General features: G+C 36.5%; 2 protein-coding genes across 2 annotated transcripts in view; one reads left to right on the plus strand and one right to left on the minus strand.

Moving 5' to 3' along the window:
• syn2b (synapsin IIb) overlaps positions 1-19,554 on the minus strand; it is a 128,817-nt gene that overhangs the window by 25,572 nt on the left and 83,691 nt on the right. The window lies entirely within an intron of this gene.
• Positions 677-19,546, plus strand: LOC108431543 (metalloproteinase inhibitor 4). Its single transcript, XM_017704773.2, has 5 exons — positions 677-1,067; positions 11,057-11,154; positions 14,225-14,339; positions 14,755-14,879; positions 16,949-19,546. Exons 1-5 carry the CDS (start codon positions 932-934, stop codon positions 17,144-17,146), a joined length of 672 nt encoding a protein of 223 aa, XP_017560262.1. The 5' UTR covers positions 677-931; the 3' UTR covers positions 17,147-19,546.

Here is a 19,554-nt window from a genome sequence, read left to right on the forward strand (position 1 = left end):
CCAATGTCACTGTAGTGCTGGGAATGATCCACCACCAAAATAACACCTATTCTGTGGAGGTCCTGTGGGGGTCCTGACCATTGAAGAACAGGGTAACAAAGTATGCAGAGAAACAGATGGACTACAGTCTGTAACTGTACAACTACAAAGTGATCATATATGGTCAGTGGAGCTGATAAATTGGACAATAAGTAGAGAACCATGAGGTGCACTTAATGTAGTGGATTATCAGTACATTTCTTCAGCATTATTTATGAAAAAATTGCACAGCCTAGATTGCATTTCATGGCTACAGTGAAAATTAAATTACCACCTTATATTTCTACATAAATACTGATATGTGGAAGATCTTTAAACATTAATTAGCTTCTTCACACACACACACCATTCTTTAGAACCTTTTGAGCAACTGGATGGTTAACAGTGGTTCTTTTATGGCCCCAAAGAATCCTTTGTGGCAGAATGATTGTGGTTTGTTATAATGCAAGTAAGAGCATTGTGCCCTGTTTATTATTTGTAATACATTCAGTTGTTATATTACATTCTATTCTGCTTTATTCCTCATGTAAACCTCAGCTCTCACATAACTAGTGGACACTCTGTAGGAGGGGCGATCCATTGGGGCTTTTAGGGGCGGTCCTCCTTTGCAGTCAAAGATGAGTGCTACATAAGAGCTTCTCTTTCCCTCGCTTTTTTACAGCTCTAAAGAGAGAGAGAGAGAGAGAGAGAGAGAGACAGACAGACAGACAGACAGACAGACAGAGAGCTGTGGGGCACTGGATAAAAGTGTCACAGTCAAGGCCACGGAAAGAGAGAGTTTTTTCTTTCTCGTCCAGTGCCAGTTTTAGTCTGCCTGTTGTTTATCCTCGCCCCTGGACATCTACTTTGTTTGAGACGCTCATAGGAAGCGACGGGTCGAGCGAGAGTGAGCATGGGTGTCCCGCTGGGTGACTGTGTGGGGCTGCGGCTGGTGATCCTCCTGGCCTTAGGCGTGATGGATCGGGGGGCTGAGGGATGTACCTGCCAACCCGCACATCCGCAAGAGCACTTCTGCCAGTCTGAAATAGGTACGTGCAACACTGGAGTGAATTAGTGGAGGTGATAATAACAGGTTGGCTGGGTATGCAGTTTAATGGTGTGTTTATGTACGAGGGCACAATTCAAAATGATTACTGCTGCCTTTTTAGTCTTAACTGAATGAATTTTGCATTGAAATGTCAATGTAAGAACTTTTCAATCCTAGTTGAATGACCTTACTTACCATCTCAGGACCTCTCATGTCTCAATTGGAAAGCTCAAGCTTCATTGATAAACCTGATATTTTTTAATATTTATCTTGGGAATCCTTCTCCTAACAAGTTTCCAGAAGCAGGTTATCTCCAGAACTTTATTTTCCTTACCATTTTCCTTACTGTTTACCTTTTCCTTAACATTTGATTGTATGTCAACAATTTGCCAAGTTTTAAAACGTAACATTTATGTTTATGTTATAACATTGTTGACCATTCGACAGCTCAAACTGTGGTCCCAGAGAGAAAAAAACAAAAAGAAAATATTCAAAAATCTTTTTATGGATTATGTTAATGATGTTTTTTTTTTAAACCCAATGCATTAATGTCTCTAATGCATAGAGATAGTAATAACTTAAGTATGTAGAAAACCATCATTCATAAGGTACTTTCTATTGGGAGGTGTCTGTCCCAAACCCTACCCCCTAAATTTACAGTACTGAAAATAATACTTAATTTTTTTAAAGATTTTTTTAAAGATTCAAGTGAAGTTGAAAACATAAAAAATGCTGCCCCACGTTTTCATGTTCGTGTCAAAGTACAGTTGTATTCTGTAGGCGGATCCCTATTTTAGCCATGCCTCTGTATTTTAGAGAAGGAAGTGAGACTGCATCCCTGGTCACAATGTGAGCAGTTTAAGATAAGGTATGATACGTTTACTGTCATTGCACAGTGTACAACGAAATTGTGCAGCAATCCAACGGCACTTCCTACATACAAAACAATTTAAACATAAGGCTAAAATATATAAAGTGCAGATTTAAGGAAAAAAGTATCAAATCTTAAATATAAAGAAAAAAGGACAATAAAACTATATTCTACAACAGTCAATAGACAATAGACAGGTGAGGTAGCAGTTGTTGCACATTCCTTGGACAGCTGTTATATAATGTTGCACATCTAAGAATTATTGCACAGAAAGAATACAGATTATAGATTGCACTCTCGAGAACAAATGAATAATAAATAGAACAGAGGTGGAGTGGAACACTGGAATAGTGTAAAGTGTCCTATGAAATCAAATCAGTGCCAGTAAAGAGCTGTAGTGGTGTTCAGTCGGTTCTACTGAGCACAGTGTTCTATAGAAAGTCCTTGTCAGTGTGTGGGTTTGACATCATTGTTTTGAAGTAGATGTGTTTCAAAGTCTGAAAATCAGTATGGAACACAAAGAATTGTCATTGTTGAAACACAATGTTTAGTCTGTGGGCGGATCCTTATTTTAGCCACTCCTCTGTATTTTGGAGCAGGAAGTGGGACTGCATGGTCGCATGGTAACCAGCTAGATATCATTGTTTTGAAGTAGGTCCAAAAGTCTGAAAATCAGTGTGAAACATTAGGTTAACATTAATTAACTGTCACTAGCAAAACACATTTTCTACAGTGAAGTAAATGCTTTTGTGTTTTAATGAAAAATGTTAAGAATTTATGAGTGTGAGTGTTCAAAGCTGTGTCTTTTCCAGTCATGTCCTGGTTAGCGTTTTGAGCTCTGCTCAAAAGGAGCTAAAATTGTCAGCATTGAAACAGGCACTACTCAAACATTTGGTAAAGTTTCGGTAGTATTGTGATTATGATTGGTGAAAAATTGGAATGTTCATTTATTTGATTTAATTAAAAAAATAACAATTAAGGGTTTGAATCACTCAAAACAAAAGGTTTTTAGTCCAAGTTAGTTAAACGACTGAAAGGTGTTTTCAGCTCTGACTTTGAGCCAGTTCAGTAGATCCATATGTACTGAATGTACTGTTTTTGTGATGTCACAAAAACATTTACATATATCTGCCTATTCAGCCTATAGCAGTTTAGCTCCTCCCATTCACCAAATGTATAAGTAGTGTTTCATCCCGAACTGCTTTATGAACACCTTGGCAACCAATCAGAGCAAAGTTCATTTAAATATAGTAGTCTTAAAGACACCGTAACAAAAACAGTTTAATTCAAGGGTGTCCAAACTTTTCCATAAAGGGCAGGTGTGGCTGCAGGTTTTCTTTCTAGTAATACAGGAGCCCACATGATCTACTGTTAAAGACTGAGACCTACTGATAAAACAGGCAGAATCAGATGTGCTCCTGCTTGTTTGGAATAAAAACCTGCAGCCACTCTGGGCCTTTGCGGATATGAGTGGACACCCCTGATTTAATTCAGAGGGATAAAGAGAGGTTGTAAAGCGGTCATTACAACTCTAAACCCACTTAATCCCAGATAAACATAGACAAGGCCTATAAGTGGACCTCAGGGGGAAATAATGTATTATAAGATAAATGTAGTTTATCCCACCAACACAAGCTCCTCTTAATCAATCTGAACTAGTTTATTAATCATTGCTAATCCCAATCACTGGTGCACACAGATTACTGCAGATGCATAAATCAGTACAGAGATCTGTGTTTGAGCACTTTTAAAAATGGTTCTTTGTAGCCATTGTGGAGCACGAAAAGGTTCTATATAGATCACTTTATTGAACTGGTTCAAAGTTAGAGCTGAAAACACATTTCAGACTTTTAACTTGACATTTAGCCTAAAATATTTTGCTTTGATCGATCCTTTACTGTAATTATGTTTATTTTATTAAAATAGATGATGAACGTACCATTTTGTTACTACAAAAAAAAAATCAAAACACTCCCGAAACTACCAAATGTTTCAGAAGTGACTGTTTTTGTAGTGACAATTTTATCTTATTTTGAGCAGAACTCAAAAATGCTAGCGAGTACATGACTAGCAAACACAGCTTTGAACAGCTGTTTATTATTAAATATATAATTATTATATAATTATATATTATATAATAGATAATATATTATATTATTATTATATTATTCTATTAATATATAATATAATTATTAAAATCATTTTTAAAGCATATAAAAGATACCATTTTTAATGTTCCACACTGATTTTCAGACTTTGGGACAGATTCACTTCAGAAAAAAAGAATATGACTGCTCACCATGTGGCCATGGGGGACTGAAACTCTGTGTTTTGGTAGTGACATGAAAGCATGGGACAAACATTTATTTGTAACAATAATCAACCATTTTGGTGTAATATAGAACCATTTTTTTCAAATGTTCTTGAATGACCTGTGTACAACAAGTTCTCCATCATTGAGTAGAACCTTTTGACCACAAAAAAAACCTTTTAAGCATTCAATGCATGTCATGGTTTTATACATGACTGCTGCATTTACTAAAAAACCCTTGAGCATTCTCATTTAAGAATGTGGAATTTACATACCATTACACTTTTGGTGTAAAAGAACCACCTTTGGTTCCCAAAAGGTCAAACTTTGTAGAACAATTTTGTAATAGGATGTGGTTCATTAAACAACCAAATACAGCAAGTTGACCATGATGGAGAACCACATAAACATTCAAAGGTCCTTTGAGTTGTCACAATTTTATATATAACCACTGGCTTTACTAAGGAACCCTTGAAGAATTCCTTTTTAAAAGTGTAGTAGAGTCACTTTTTGCTCCCAATTGATGTTTATTTAATGAAAACTTTTGGAAAACAAGATCTGTGACTGCAAAGAGCCTTTACAAAGTTTAAAGAACCTCCACATCGCTTCTGAATTATAAAAATTATGATTGAACTGTACATCCCTGAGTGTCTGAGAGCATCTGAAGGTGTTACGCCTTCAAAAAGACTTAGTTAACATTCATCCCTACTATCTGTTCTATAAGTGAAGAACATACAGCTACCACATTTATTCATTTTCAACCAAGAATGACAGAAAATACAGAATATGGTGCTTAAAATGTTTATATGACAACTAATTATAGAGTCTGTAATTTATGATTTGATAACATTAGAACCCAATGAGCCAATAAAGAAAGATTTACTGGGCTAAAGATTTAATGATGTCTGCACACTGCAAAACAATGGGCTCTAAGCAAGTAAAACATCTTAAATGTAGTCAATATATCTGTTATGTCATGTTGTGAGATTACTGTAAGAATATATGATTATTTCCATTAATTCTGTACATTTTTTAAAATTTTAAGTCAATTTGTCTATTGAAAATGTCTGATTCCACTGGTAAAAATAGTATCTTGTCAAGTGAATCTTAATTCTAGTTGATCTACCTAATTCCTTATATTGAAATGGTTGTGAGCTATATCTAGACATTTATTACCTGTTTTAAGTAAGTATAGCGATCTTAGTATACTGGCAGGTAATTTGTCTGGTTTCAAGCCCATTTTAAAAACAAGCAACATTATCTGCCAATACAGTGAGATAAATTTACTTAACAAAATCACTTACAACAAGTAAAGAATGTTTAAATAAGTTAAATAATCTTAAATTGAGCTTACAACAATCTCAACAGGAGGAATTAGGTTTATTGATTAGATTTTAGATAATTAAATTTAAACTTTTTGCAGTGCAAATACTTAATTTTCACTTAATAAAATTTCATAAACAAATAAAAATGAAGAGAAGTGAGTTAATATTCTTACAACAATCTCATAAATGAGAAGTATTAGATATGTTGTCTAGATTTGAGATGTTTTCTCTTTCTTAGATATCTTTTTATTGCAGTGCATGACTCTGTTGTCACTTCTGCTTACTGTGTTGTGCAGCGGTTTAGAAATCTGGGTCAGAATAAATTTAGTTTAAACCAAGAAAAACAGAAAGTTTGCAGCATTTGGGACTTAATACTTCATCTTCAAACCAAAAGTTTTGATCTTATGGTAATACAGTCACAGTGAAGTTTCAGGCCGTGCTGGAGCCTTTTGGAGAAAGTTGAGATGAACCGTGTTTGAAAACAATGTCAGACTTCGCTGCTTGAACTCTCTGTCTCTCCATCTGCCAAAAGAAACAGGCCAGTTCACAATCTGTGTCCTCACAAACACAACGAGGAGAGAGGACAGAAAAACTGCCTTCAATCTAGAGTAGAAGAAGTTTAAACCTTCGTTTAGCTGGACTTCTATTTAAAAGAAGGGAAAATGCAAACAATACTGCACAAAAGTCCGAGATCACCTACATTTACTGAAATACAGCCATTAAGTTAATAATTTGATAGTTTTTGTTTCTGAGGAGTGAAGATAAAACATGATCCACTTGCAGTAGGAGAAAGTCATAAGAAAATCGATAGAAAAGAGCAGGACTATTCAAAACTGAAGTTTCAAAAATGTTTAAAAGCTGCAGAGAAAATAGGATAGAAACAACCACCTGGAAGATTTAGTCGACACCAAAACTGCCCAAATCATTCACTGTAGCACTACCGGTCTGAAAGGATGTGTAGCTGTCACTGAGAAAAGGAGACAGACACATCAAACTGCTTAAAGTAAAATTCTGGTGAAAAATCATTGTGTGCTTATTTTTATTTAATCACTGTGTCTGTGCAGACAGTGTGCAGTCAGTATGTGAGGAAAACAGTATTTGGTCCTCGTGATTACTGTTTATTTACAGCGATTGCTCCACTGCCATTGTTCATCTCTAGTAGGAACAATTATCTAGGAAACAATATAGGAGCACATTTTTCACAGAGGTGGAGATGAAGCGGCTGCTACACTGCTCAATGCTCAATTCCTATTGGTAGTCGCTACGTCGTTTCGCTCACTATTTGGATAGAATTTGTTTTGTTAAATACTTTTTAGACTCTGGTCAACTTTGTCACATCACTAACTGCCCAGTTCACATTGCCCACATTCACGCTGCCTCCTGTCACTAGAAATTGCCCATTCTCATTAAAAATGAATTAATGAATGACCTCCGACTGCCTCGTCACGTCGCATTGCTGCCGGTGTGAACGCAGAGTAAGGAGGAGTGGTCTCTGACTGTTTCACAGCACTGCAAGACATTCACAGTAGTTTATGACTTTCTTCAGAAATTTGCCATTAATAAACTACGTTTACTGTCCTAAAGAACCTTTTAGTGGATCGTTTCAATTCTGCAAATGTGAAGCACCTTTTTAAGGTTTAAAGAACTTCCACATAATGTAAATGCTCTAGGACGAGCCTAGACTAGAGCCTATCACACTAACAAATAGGTTTTTCAAACATGGTCCATTAGGGAACCAAAAGTGGTTCTGTTAAAGCGTTGCTTAAAGAACCCTGTTAAAAATTAAACTGTATTATTACATTAAACTACTAATGGTAAACAACTACAAAATACCAGCTGTATACTGACTCAACACTCACATGCACCACAAGTAAAAGTAATGTAGCTCAGTAGCCAGAAATTTGGTGTAAATTTGCCTTCAAGACCTTCAAATAGGTATTTTGTAAAGAAAATTAAAATATAGTAAAAGATGTTATATATGCATTTTTAAATGAAAATACATATTGTACAGGTAGTTTAGCTTTGCTTATAATGGGCACAGACATGACCTAAAATATTCTATGAAAGTATAAGTTTCTGTCATATTCCATGACATTGTGTAGCATAGCTTAATGTCATTCTTACAGTATTGTGCTGTGTTATTACAGAAAATATCAGTTGATGTTTATTCCACAATAAAATGATGAAAACAGTACTTTAGAGTGATGATGTATAATATTGTAAAATCCTGGCAATAATTAACAGTGAACCCTTTGTGGCACCTTTTAGTAACACTTTACCGAAGTGCAGCATTCGTGACACAGACAGTCTTTCATGACAGCTGACATAAACGTATGTAAACATTTATAAAGTCTTATTCTAACAAGTGTCAATTGTCATAAAGGCTGCTTTAGTCAATTCCGATGCCTTTTCAGCTCAGCAAGTGCTCTTGTTGGAATTACCCTTTATACATGTTTATAAAGGTTTATATCAGTTGTTATGAAAGGTTTATGTAGGTGTTGTGTGGTCTTATGAATGCTGCCCTTCAGTGAACTGTTACTGAACTTTTTTAGGACCATGGTTTTGTAGTATGTGTGGGACAAATCAAGGTATTTCCACTATTCCATATTACTATTTCCGCATGGGAGTAAATGTACTGTATATGTACTCCTACTCAATCGGTCACAAGCTTTTCTGATAAGATCAGGGGCCTTTAAAAACGGCTATTATTATAAGCACTTAAAACAGTAAAATGATAAAGCTCTCTTTATAGTTTCATTTTGTCTATTACAATAGTAATTGAGATGCCAAGTGACAATTACCGAATTGGCCCTTCAATTCAACCACAGCATGAGAGCACAGACGCTTGTTAGCACTATAAATGGGACCAAATTGGACACTGGCTTCTTGGTTGTATTCAGACACACTGAAATATGGACATTGGTATATTAATATCTTTGCCAGTCTGGCTTTTACTGCCAATCTTTCCACACGAGAGCGTATGGTCTAGCCATTATGGTCCACTCATTTCCCATTAGAATCTAGAACCCAATGTCCATCCATCTGGTCTTAGCTAAAGGCCTAATGGAACAGCCATGTGAATTTGTTCGCAGCAAATTAGCTGTGGAATATATTTAGATTTTTTCTTAAATCCTAGTCAGTGAATGGACATGTATAGTCACATGCAAAAATTTGGGTGCACCTGGTCAAATCATATTTTGTTTATTTTCTAAGTGAAAATAAGTACACATCCTCTACAGAGAACACACTTCTGCACATTTTAATGCTTGGATACTGTTTGTTGGCATAATTTAACATATTAGGGAAAAATAAAACATTAAAAGTTATGGTATATCGTATTTTTTTTTTTTCCAGGTATGTTGAATTCGGCAAATGAACAAGAAATTGTGTAAATAATGTTTATCTCTTCTTTTTTTTGATATATTTTTAAATTAGATCTTTACAAAGGTTGTGGCTTGGTCTAGTTTAATTGTTTGGCCATTTTTAAAACTTATTACTCGAATAATTACCAAAATATTAGATATTTTGCTGTGTTACTAACATAATTGATAGTGACCTCTCCATTTTTGTCATTCTTTTTTGGAAAATTTTAAAAATATAATTGAAAATAATGAAAACTTCCAGCTACTGTGTCAACACTTAAAGAATGTAGATAAATGGGCTAACAAAAATGGTCCAAAATGACTTAATTCAATTATTCAATTATATTAATTTATTCTTGTTAATTGACATTAAAATTTAAAAATGTTTTTTTTCTTCTGTGAAGTTACCTTTCCGAAAATCTCTGTGGTTTTGTTCGCACAGCAGTTGCTCATTTCAACTCATATGTTGACTAATTTCCATCATCTCTTTGTATTTCCCTTAAAGCTAACTCTCCTCCCTGAAGCCCAGAAGTAGGCCTCGGATGTATGCTTTGTTAAATGTCCAGCTGGGCTGTTATAAAAGACTTTGCCTCTCCCTTTCTAAGGGTGTGAAAGTTGGTCCATGAGCTGGAAGGGAGCCACAGGCCTCACAGAGGGTAGTCCACCCAGCTGGCTTTAGCATTCCGCCCTTTTGTTCAAAAACAGCGAGGCATGGAATGGCAAAAATGAGCTTGTAATGACAGACAAATTCCTTCAGCATTTGTACAGAACATCCCTATAACACCTCTCCCACGTAATCAGCTGCCAGAGCAGCATCCCAGCATCTCAGCTATCCTCCTGCCAAAAAGCATGGAGCCTGAGTTCCAGCATTTATAAATCAGGTTCATCTCCGAGGGCTAAAACTTTGAAGCCTCTATTATAAGTAAAGTAAAATATGAAGATAATATGCAGTACACTCTACAGATACTGACATCCCTGGTTAGGGTTGGCATGTATGGGAATACATATTCAGTCCAAGTTACATTTTGTAAAGGCAGTAAGCAGTATTTAAAATACAGTTACATTTTTTAGAAGAATACTTTTAGAATGCTTGCCCACTAAATTAAAACAAATTATGTGTACCATCTTTAGAAACACCATCAGCGCTCATTTTTCAACTACATTAATATCAGTGCACAGCATGTGAGGTTCTTGCTAAAGCCTGAGTAGACTGATAAATCAATGTGATCAGTTATTAATTTCAGTGTTACTGAACTCTGCTAAAGCCTGAGTAGAATGATAAATCAATGTGATCAGTTATTAATCTCAGTGTTACTGAGCTCTGCTAAAGCCTGAGTAGACAGATATATGTAATCATTATTGTTTATTATAGTTATTAATATCTACATTACTAAACTTTTTTGAGAGATGACAGAATTTCATGAGTAATAAGCTTAGAATCAGTGCTGTACTGGATGTTTGGCATGTGTATGTGTTTTTGGCAAATTACAAACATGTGCCTTGAAAAATCACATAGCTACCCACTTTACAGTCAAAATCACAATGAGTTTTTAGGATATGACTAATCGTGGGCTTAGCTCATGAGACTGCAATGGGATTATGGGAGCAGCAGTGAATTAAAGTAAATAATGAGAGCTGTTGAGAGGTTAAAATAAGTGAATTTTTCACAAAACATTAACTGTGGAATTACATGAAGAATACTGCCACCAGTAACAGTAAAGAACAGCATGCAGTAAATAATGATAACAGCATAGTTTTCCACATGTGCCTTATCAATATGTGTTCTAAATGTATTCTGAATATGCTACTTTTTATGTATTGAAATGGAATATGTTACTGCATGTATTTAGGACACAGTTTTCAACATTTAACCATGACTCCTTTTAAAGTGTTCTGCTCGACTCTGCACCTATTAAACATGAGCAAAACTGAAAATAGCCTTTGTGCATGAGTGTGAACTCCAGATTGTGAAGGTTCTGGAGAAGCTGTGTATGGAGGAATGGTCTTAGATCATTTGTCATGTATTTTCCAGTCTCATAAAGCATTTTAGGAGAAGACTCAGGGCTGTTAGATTCCAGTGCTTTCTAAACCATGTCCTTATAACTAACCCCTTCTTTTTAGTGATCCGGGCTAAGATATCTGGAGAGAAGATCATATCTCCAAGCAACAGTTCTTCACCCTACCAGAAGATGATTCAGTACGAGATCAAGTTAATCAAGGTGAGTCGTCGTTATGAACTATAGGTGAGGATATGTACAGTACTGAGCAAAAGTCAGAGGCCACTAGTAAATATATTATCACAATTTTCAAGTGTTACGTGGGGGGGGGGGGGGCAAACCATCTATAATACAGCCAATACCTAACATTTATCTAAAGAAAAAAACCTATATTTAGCAAATTATCGATAAACGATGTCCTGCCTTAGTGAAGTGCAAGATGGCGCCCACCAGGCACATTTCTCATGTAAGTTTTTAATTGACACAAACAAGAAAAGTTCTTTTTGCATGGTGCACTGCTTGCTAGGACAGTCAGTTTAAAGAGGTTAACGATGTTTACTAGGCTATCGGCCAAATCTGACGCTTTAAAAAATACTAAATGTTGATTGAAGCCAATTTCTTCTGATGGCATAGCATTGACAGCTCTGCACTTATGTCCTCTTTGGGATGTCCATAGTGACGACAAATAAATGCCAGGTCTACTTCAGTGTGTGTTCTAGAGCTGAAAACGTTGTTCAGTGCGATTAGGCTTTCTCAATACAGTTTTTTAATGCCATGAATTGGATCTCGTTCTGATGTCTGCAGCAAGTTGAAACCTCTTCAGAAGGCTGATTAGCTGGTGTTGAGATTGGAGCAGAATGGCTTGTAAAGGCCTCAGGATACCTCTTGCTGAGACAATGTTTGCATGGCTTTAGCAAACAATATGAAGTAATTGGGGAGAAAACTAACAACCACAGACATTGCCCAGAGGCTTTGCCATGTCACACACAAGGCAACTGGGTGAACTCCGCAGATGAAGATGCTAGGTGACAGAGCCTGTGATTGGTCGGTAAAGAGGCATGCCATGAAACCATTGCCATTGATGACGTTGAAGAGCATTGTTTCGCAAGAAGTACACTGAGCACTTTGGCAGAGACACCAATATAATTTACTGTTAAGCATGTATTTGTTAAAGAAACATTGACTTCCTCCTAAATGTACAATGATAAGTCTTTTATTTGGTAGTACTAACTAGTAGTAAGTACCAAAACAGGCTGAAGGTTGCTCCCTGTTCACCAGCTTCTTGTTCGAATTTTCCCATTCCGCCTTAATTGGTGGTAGTATTCTGGACTTCCACACCACCATAGTTAAAACTGTAATGTAATTGTTTTCCTGAAGTCTTGAATGAAGTCATGTCATAGCATCACCTGCATGTGTGGAATACCCGTGAAAATGCAGAATTTTGTTTTACAAGAAGTATGCTGAGTCCTTAAGCCTCTGTAAAGCTTGCTTCTTCAAACAATCTGCTTTGTCTGCAATATCAGTTTTTGGCTTTTTAAACAAGTAATCATCAAGTGTATTGGGTTCTTTAGCCAATGACCAATGTGCCTTTACCATGTGACTCATTACAAGCAGCCAATCTGTTAATTGTTATCACTACTCGGCTGCCCCATGGTGTTGTGGAGATTCGTCTCTATACATAGTAGATAGTTTTGACAATTGTCAATTAAATCCATAATTAATGTGAGTTTTGCCCCCTTGTCCCTCCCCCCAAATATTGCCCATGTGTGGGATATTTTTCCACACTTTCAGAGTTCAGTCTTAGAAGTTGGTTGACCATTTTCACATTCAGTGATGTTGAGGTCTGGACACTGGGTTGGTCAGGCCACTGTTCAGCTTCTTTGTATGATGTGTCTGTCTCATTTTCTCAGTGAGGCTTCTTGACAGCTACACATCCTTTCAAACCCATAGCACTGAGTTGTCTTCTCACAGTGGAAAGATGGACAGAAGCACCTGTGGATGTTCTCAGATCTGAAGCATCTTGATTTTCTCCTCTCTCTCAAAGATGAAAGCTTTAAGTGCTGTTTATCTGATGGGGGCAGTTTTGGTGTCTACCAGGTCTTGAAGTTGGTTAATATGAGCCCTATTTTCTCTGTACCTTTTAATCATTTTGAAAGTATTTTTCCCTTTTTTGACTTTCTCCTTGGATTATTTTCTATTCAATCTCCCCAGAAATATCTCTGAATAAATTGTACTTAATGGCCATTTTGAGTGGAAATAAAATAAATGAAGGGTGTTCTCTAACAGTTGCACAGTGCTGTACATGTTTTGCATATCAAGAAAGCTAATTGAGCTGTATTCATTACTGCCTACTGCTACCCTCATGTCCTCTTGCGTTGGGACTGCAGAAGATTGAAAAACGGTTCTTGTCAGTGCTGGAGCCGTTACATTAAGTGAAGAAGATAGGAAGCGCCTAGGGCTTCATTCGATATTAGTGTGAAGTCTATAAATTATAGAACAGATTTGTTCAGCGTGTTGGATTCTCAGCTTTAACCAAACCAGCAGCTTCAAGGGGGACTTTGGGCTACACTTTGAGCTTGAGTGATAAAATAAATGGAACAAAAATCCAAGCAAGCTACTAAGAATCAGTGCCTTTTAATGTAAATGAAACGGCTTTTTGGCTTTGATGCAAAGTATATGAGAAGTGAATGCCTTACAAATAAGAAAAGCTATGGTCCAAAACACTTCAGTTGCTTGATTTATCTTAACCAATGTATCATCAGCCTAATTTGAAAATAATCCAATCCTATCTCTAAATGAAAAAAATCTTTTTATTTTTTCTACAGATTTTTCATTATTAAAGAACCCTTGAGGAATCATCTTTTTTAAGAATGTAGTTCAGAGTTAAGGGGACATTTTTGTTTGAATATATTAATCAAAAAACCCAAGTCAATTTCCATTCCGCCAATGAAATGGCCAGTAGTGCAAAGAGGTTAAAGACGTTAGCTTCAAAATGAGCTGTTTTTTTAATTGAAGCACTTCAATGAAGCATCTAAAAGTATGCTACCATGTAAAACTATTGAGTTACTTGATTACCCCACAGAAAGAACTACAGCTTACAGCATCAAACAGTGAGTAGATCTGTTACAAGATCCCTTCTGATATCTGATCCAGTACATTCTGCTGATATTGTCTTGATACAATACCTGGTACTGGACTGGTATCACCTCTAATTTATTTTGTTTAAAGACCGTCAGACCGCTGTTCAGGCGTAACTGCAATCTATCTCTCTTTTCCCCCTTTATGCTTTCAGATGTTCAAAGGTTTTGACAAAGTGAAGGACATTCAGTACGTCTACACTCCAGTCTTTTCCTCTTTGTGTGGCGTTAAGCTGGATGCAAGCAACAAGGTTCAATATTTGCTTTCAGGTAGGGTTAATCTGTTAGACCAAAGGCTACACCTATGCTATATATAACTCATACAATGTTTATTTTGTATTGCTCTGTAAAGCAATTGTGATATGCCTTACAATTGAACACTGATAAGGCCTGTAATTTCATTTTTCTTGTATTTATGCTTGTTGGTTCATATGAATTTCATTGATCCACAGGAATTAGTCCTTGATTCATCCAGACACCCATACAAACTCTACAACAAAACTCCATACAAAACACCCATAGAATCATACATATGTCAGATGCTCACGGCACATAATAGTTTAGGGGGGTTTTAACTCCCAGCATAAAAAAGAAAGCAGCCAGTTTGCAATGCACTAAAGCATATTTACATGGAACTTGAAAAGTTTACTGTTTATGTATTGCTTTCTGTTTAATTACATCACAGGAAACATGTGGAGTGAAGGAAAAGTCTCAATTGGACTGTGTGACTTCATCGAGCCATGGGACAACCTCTCACTGGCTCAGAAAAAGAACCTCAACTACAGATACCAAATGGGCTGCGACTGCACAGTATGTTCAGACTTTTTCCTGAGGCATTTATACACTGTCATATATATAGTCACTGTCATGTATTAGCAATATAACTATATTTCTTCTCATTTTGTATTCTTTTTTCAACATTTAAAAATGACTTTCTTTTATGAATGGACCAATTGAAATGCTCCAAATTACTCATTAAGAATAACACATAACAATATTACTATTACTAATAAATGTATTATGGTAACATAAATAAAAGTTTAAAAAGTTACAGTTTTAGAGATAGAAAATTTTCTTGTAACAGTGATGATGAGGAAAAAAAGTCATTTCATGGAAAATTAATGGAACAAGACGTTATTATACAACCCCAATTCCAATTAAATTGGGACGTTGTGTAAAACATAAATAAAAACAGAATATGATGATTTGCAAATCCTTTTCAACCTATACTCGATTGAATACACTACAAAGACAAGATATTTAATGTTCAAACAGATAAACATTATTGTTTTTTGCAAATATTCACTCATTTTGAATTTGATGCCTGCAACACGTTCCAAAGAAGTTGGGACAGGGGCGTGTTTATCACTGTGTTACATCACCTTTCCTTTTAACAACACTCAGTAAGCGTTTGGGAGCTGAGGACACTAATTGTTGAAGCTTTTCTAGGTGGAATTCTTTCCCGTTCTTGCTTGATGTACAACTTCAGTTGCTCAACAGTCCGGGGTCTCCGTTGTAGTATTTTGCGCTTCATAATGCGCCACACATTTTCAATGGGAGACAGGTCTGGACTTGCTGAAATAAGCAGGGAAGTCCCTGAAAAAGACGTTGCTTGGATGGCAGCATATGTTGCTCCAAAACCTGTATGTACCTTTCAGCATTAATGGTGCCTTCACAGATGAGCAAGCCCCCATACCATCAGAGATGCTGGCTTTTGAACTTTGCGCTGATAACAATCCGGACAGTCCTTTTACTCTTTGGCCTGGAGGACACAACATCCATGATTTCCAAAAACATTTGAAATGTGGACTCGTCAGACCACAGGACACTTTTCCACTTTGCGTCAGTCCATCTCAGATGAGCTCAGGCCCAGAGAAGCCGGCGGTGTTTCTGGGTGTTGATGATATGTGGCTTTCACTTTGCATTGCAGAGGTTTAACTTGCACTTGTAGATGGAGCGACGAACTGTGTTCACTGACAGTGGTTTTCTGAAGTGTTCCTGAGCCCATGTGGTAATATCCGTTACAGAATGATGTCAGTTTTTAATGCAGTGCCGCCTGAGGGATCGAAGGTCACAGGCATTCAATGTTGGTTTTCTGCCTTGCCGCTTACTTGCAGAGATTTCTCCAGATTCTCTGAATCTTTTGATGATATTATGGACTGTAGATGATGAAATTCCTAAATTCCTTGCAATTGCACATTGAGAAATGTTGTTCTTAAACTGTTGGACTATTTGCAGTTTTTATGCACGCAGTTTTTCACAAAGTGGTGAACCTCACCCCATCCTTGCTTGTGAATGACTGAGCCTTTCAGGGATGCTTCCTTTATACCCAGTCACGACACTCACCTGTTCCAAACAGGTGTTTTTTGAGCATTCCTCAACTTTCCCAGTCTTTTGTTGCCCTTGTCCCAACTTCTGTGGAACGTGATGCAGGCATCAAATTCAAAATGAGTGAATATTTGCAAAAAACAATAAAGTTTATCCATTTGAACATGAAATATCTTGTCTTTGTAGTGTATTCAATTGAATATAGGTTGAAAAAGATTTGCAAATCATTGTATTCTGTTTTTATTTATGTTTTATACAGCATCCCAACTTCACTGGAATTGGGGTTGTAAGTCAGTTTAGGCCATTTCTATCAGTCCATTCATCATAAAAGGTTTACAGAGTGTAAACAGCAGCTGGCGTTTTCTAATTATGTGAAAAATGTAAAACAGCAGGAAAAAATTGAGATACAAGGTTTTGTTCTGACAGTTTTTGGTTTTTGTTCACTATTGACCTCTGATGAAGATCCACAGAAAGTTATTTGTAGTTGAAAGTTATTTTCAATACAGCAGCTTATTTTTCAGACATCTAATTGAACTTCATACTTTGTCCAGATTTCTACCTGTTACACGGCCCCCTGCTGTACCGCCTCTGAAAACGAGTGCCTATGGACGGACTGGCTTCTGGACTACAAGCGAAGCAGAGAACAGGCCCGCCAGTACGCCTGCATCAAACGCAGCGACGGCTCATGCAGCTGGTACAGGGGGAGCGGTTCTCCTGACAACGATTTCATGGACGCGTCTGACCCTTGAGGACTCGAAGCTTTGGGGGAAACACGGCTTGCTGCAAAATTTTAGGCAAAGTCGGTGAGGGCGACGCCCTTGGTTTTCTATTGGTCTGTAGAACTCTGCTGTCAGTGCATCTCTTAGTAAGGTGTGTCACGGCCCAGCTGGGCCACTCGAATGAATGTAAGACTGATATTGTATAATTGCTGTGTAGTTCACCACTGAGTGAACTGTTTCAGAGAGCTCGCAACTCACTCACACTTACTCTAATGTTTGAAATTCAGTGTTGGATGGGAGCGTCTGTGGGTACCTATCTTGGCTGAGGCAGGAATGTTTTTAGGGAAAACAGCATGGTTATGCGCTCTATTCAGCTTCAAATAACTTCATTTCATTTATTTCTACAATCAATTTTGGTAATACTTACTGTACGGCAGTGTTCACAAGACTACACACCTACATAAGTTCTGCATGACAACTGACATAAACCTTCATAAACAATTGTTCTCATACGCATCATTTCTCATATAACTCATACAAATAGTTTTCTCATATTAACACTTGCAAATGCAATCATATGTAACTTTATTGGACACATTCCAAAACTATCTGACTTAATATGGAATTTGCTTTACACAACTCCAACGTTTGTGCCTAGTGATCTTAGATTTGGGTGCAGCTGCTCAGCCATGGAAACTCATTTCATGAAGCTCCCAGTTCTTGTACTTCCAGAAGCAATGCAGAACTCTTGGTGAAGCACTTGGTGAACCGACTCTGTGAGTTTGCATGGTCTACCACTTCATGGCTGAGCTGTTGTTACTCCTAGATGCTTCTACTTCACAGTAATAGCACTTACAGTTGACAGGGACAGATCTAGTAGGACAGATGTTTCACAAACTGACTTATGGCAGAAGTGGCATCTTATGACAGTGCCATGTTCAATGTTACTGAACTCTTCAGTATGAAGAGTTATACACCTTTTAGTAATGGGTGTAGCTAAAACACCTGAACTCCTGAATGTGTGACCACATACTTTTTGCCATTTAGCGTACACTATGTTACAAAGTCAGCCACCCAAAAAAGTTTCATAACACAACCCAGTGTCAGAATGAATCTGTCACCTGCCTGTTGGAATAAACCTTTATAAATGTTTATGCAGATTTATGTCAGTTGTCATGGCTAGCTCATATAGCCTTATGAATACTGCCCCACGGTCAAGTGTTATCAACTTTTCTTATGCCAGAAATCTTTTTTTTAATCATGTGTCAGATATATGCATATTTATAAATGTTTTGGGATCTTCCTTCAGTTTTCTGTCCTGTGGGAATGTATATATTTGTATGGTAATTCCACTCCATTTTGCAAGTTTTCAGTCGCCTGCCATTGATACACTGTATAAGTTTCTGACCACCCCAACAGAGAATCCTTTTGTGAATGCTTTTAAATACCCACCCAGCTAGTTAGCCCAATAGTATCTGTTTGCAAAGCTATGTTATGGTGTGTTTAAAGTCTATATTCATGTTTTTTTGCAGTAGGAATTCAGTATTCGTATATCTGAATCTTTGTAGCTAAGTTTTCTGCAAAGTATTGTATACTGTACTTGAGCCAATGTTTTTATTGTGCCAAAAAGCTAATGCTTTGTTTCTGCTTTAACATATCTGATAGAGATTGATGTTTGAAGTTTCTGTTGCTACTTATGACACATACACAAAAAGTGTTCTGGTAACACTTTACTTAACATTAAAATTATAATGTATAACTACATCACTGCAAAAATTATATCACGGTGAGTGAAATCATTTTATATGTAGTGAATATAATGAAAATGTCATTTTGAGGTTGCTGTAAGTTTATAGTAACATTTTAAACATATTTCAGGTTGTTTTAAAACTTCTCATTGTATTGGCAGATAATTTTCTTTTTAATAAGTGAAATTATTTCACTAGTAATACTTAACTTGCTTAAAGCAAGCAAAATGTTAAAAAAAAGGTTAAAAAATCTTATACATAGTAATCTAAAAATGACAAATATTAGATATGTTCATTGGATATAAGATGATTTCACTTGCTCTGGTATCATTTTTGCTATTTCTATATAAAACCCTTCTATAATGTCCTATAAAGTGCTAAAGAGTCTTACCACCTCCTGCCACAATGACATGTTCACTGTACATCAAGTCCCACACGTATACTGTACTGTGTATGTATTATTAAGTAAAGTGTTACCAGTATTTCTATATGAATTTGTATTTTTTGGCTATGCATAGTTTTCTATTTTACTGTACCAAAAAATGATGACATGTCATGAAACAATGTCTGATTTCTGCTCTAAAATTATATCTTTAGCTTCATCGTCATCATCACTGCTTGTTTAAAATAGTCATTCCCACTTTAAAAAAGTTATTTTTAAATAAATGACACTGAGTTGGTATTTCTTAC

This window comes from Pygocentrus nattereri, chromosome 21 (genome assembly GCF_015220715.1).
Source record: "Pygocentrus nattereri isolate fPygNat1 chromosome 21, fPygNat1.pri, whole genome shotgun sequence".
NCBI classification, from domain to species: domain Eukaryota; kingdom Metazoa; phylum Chordata; class Actinopteri; order Characiformes; family Serrasalmidae; genus Pygocentrus; species Pygocentrus nattereri.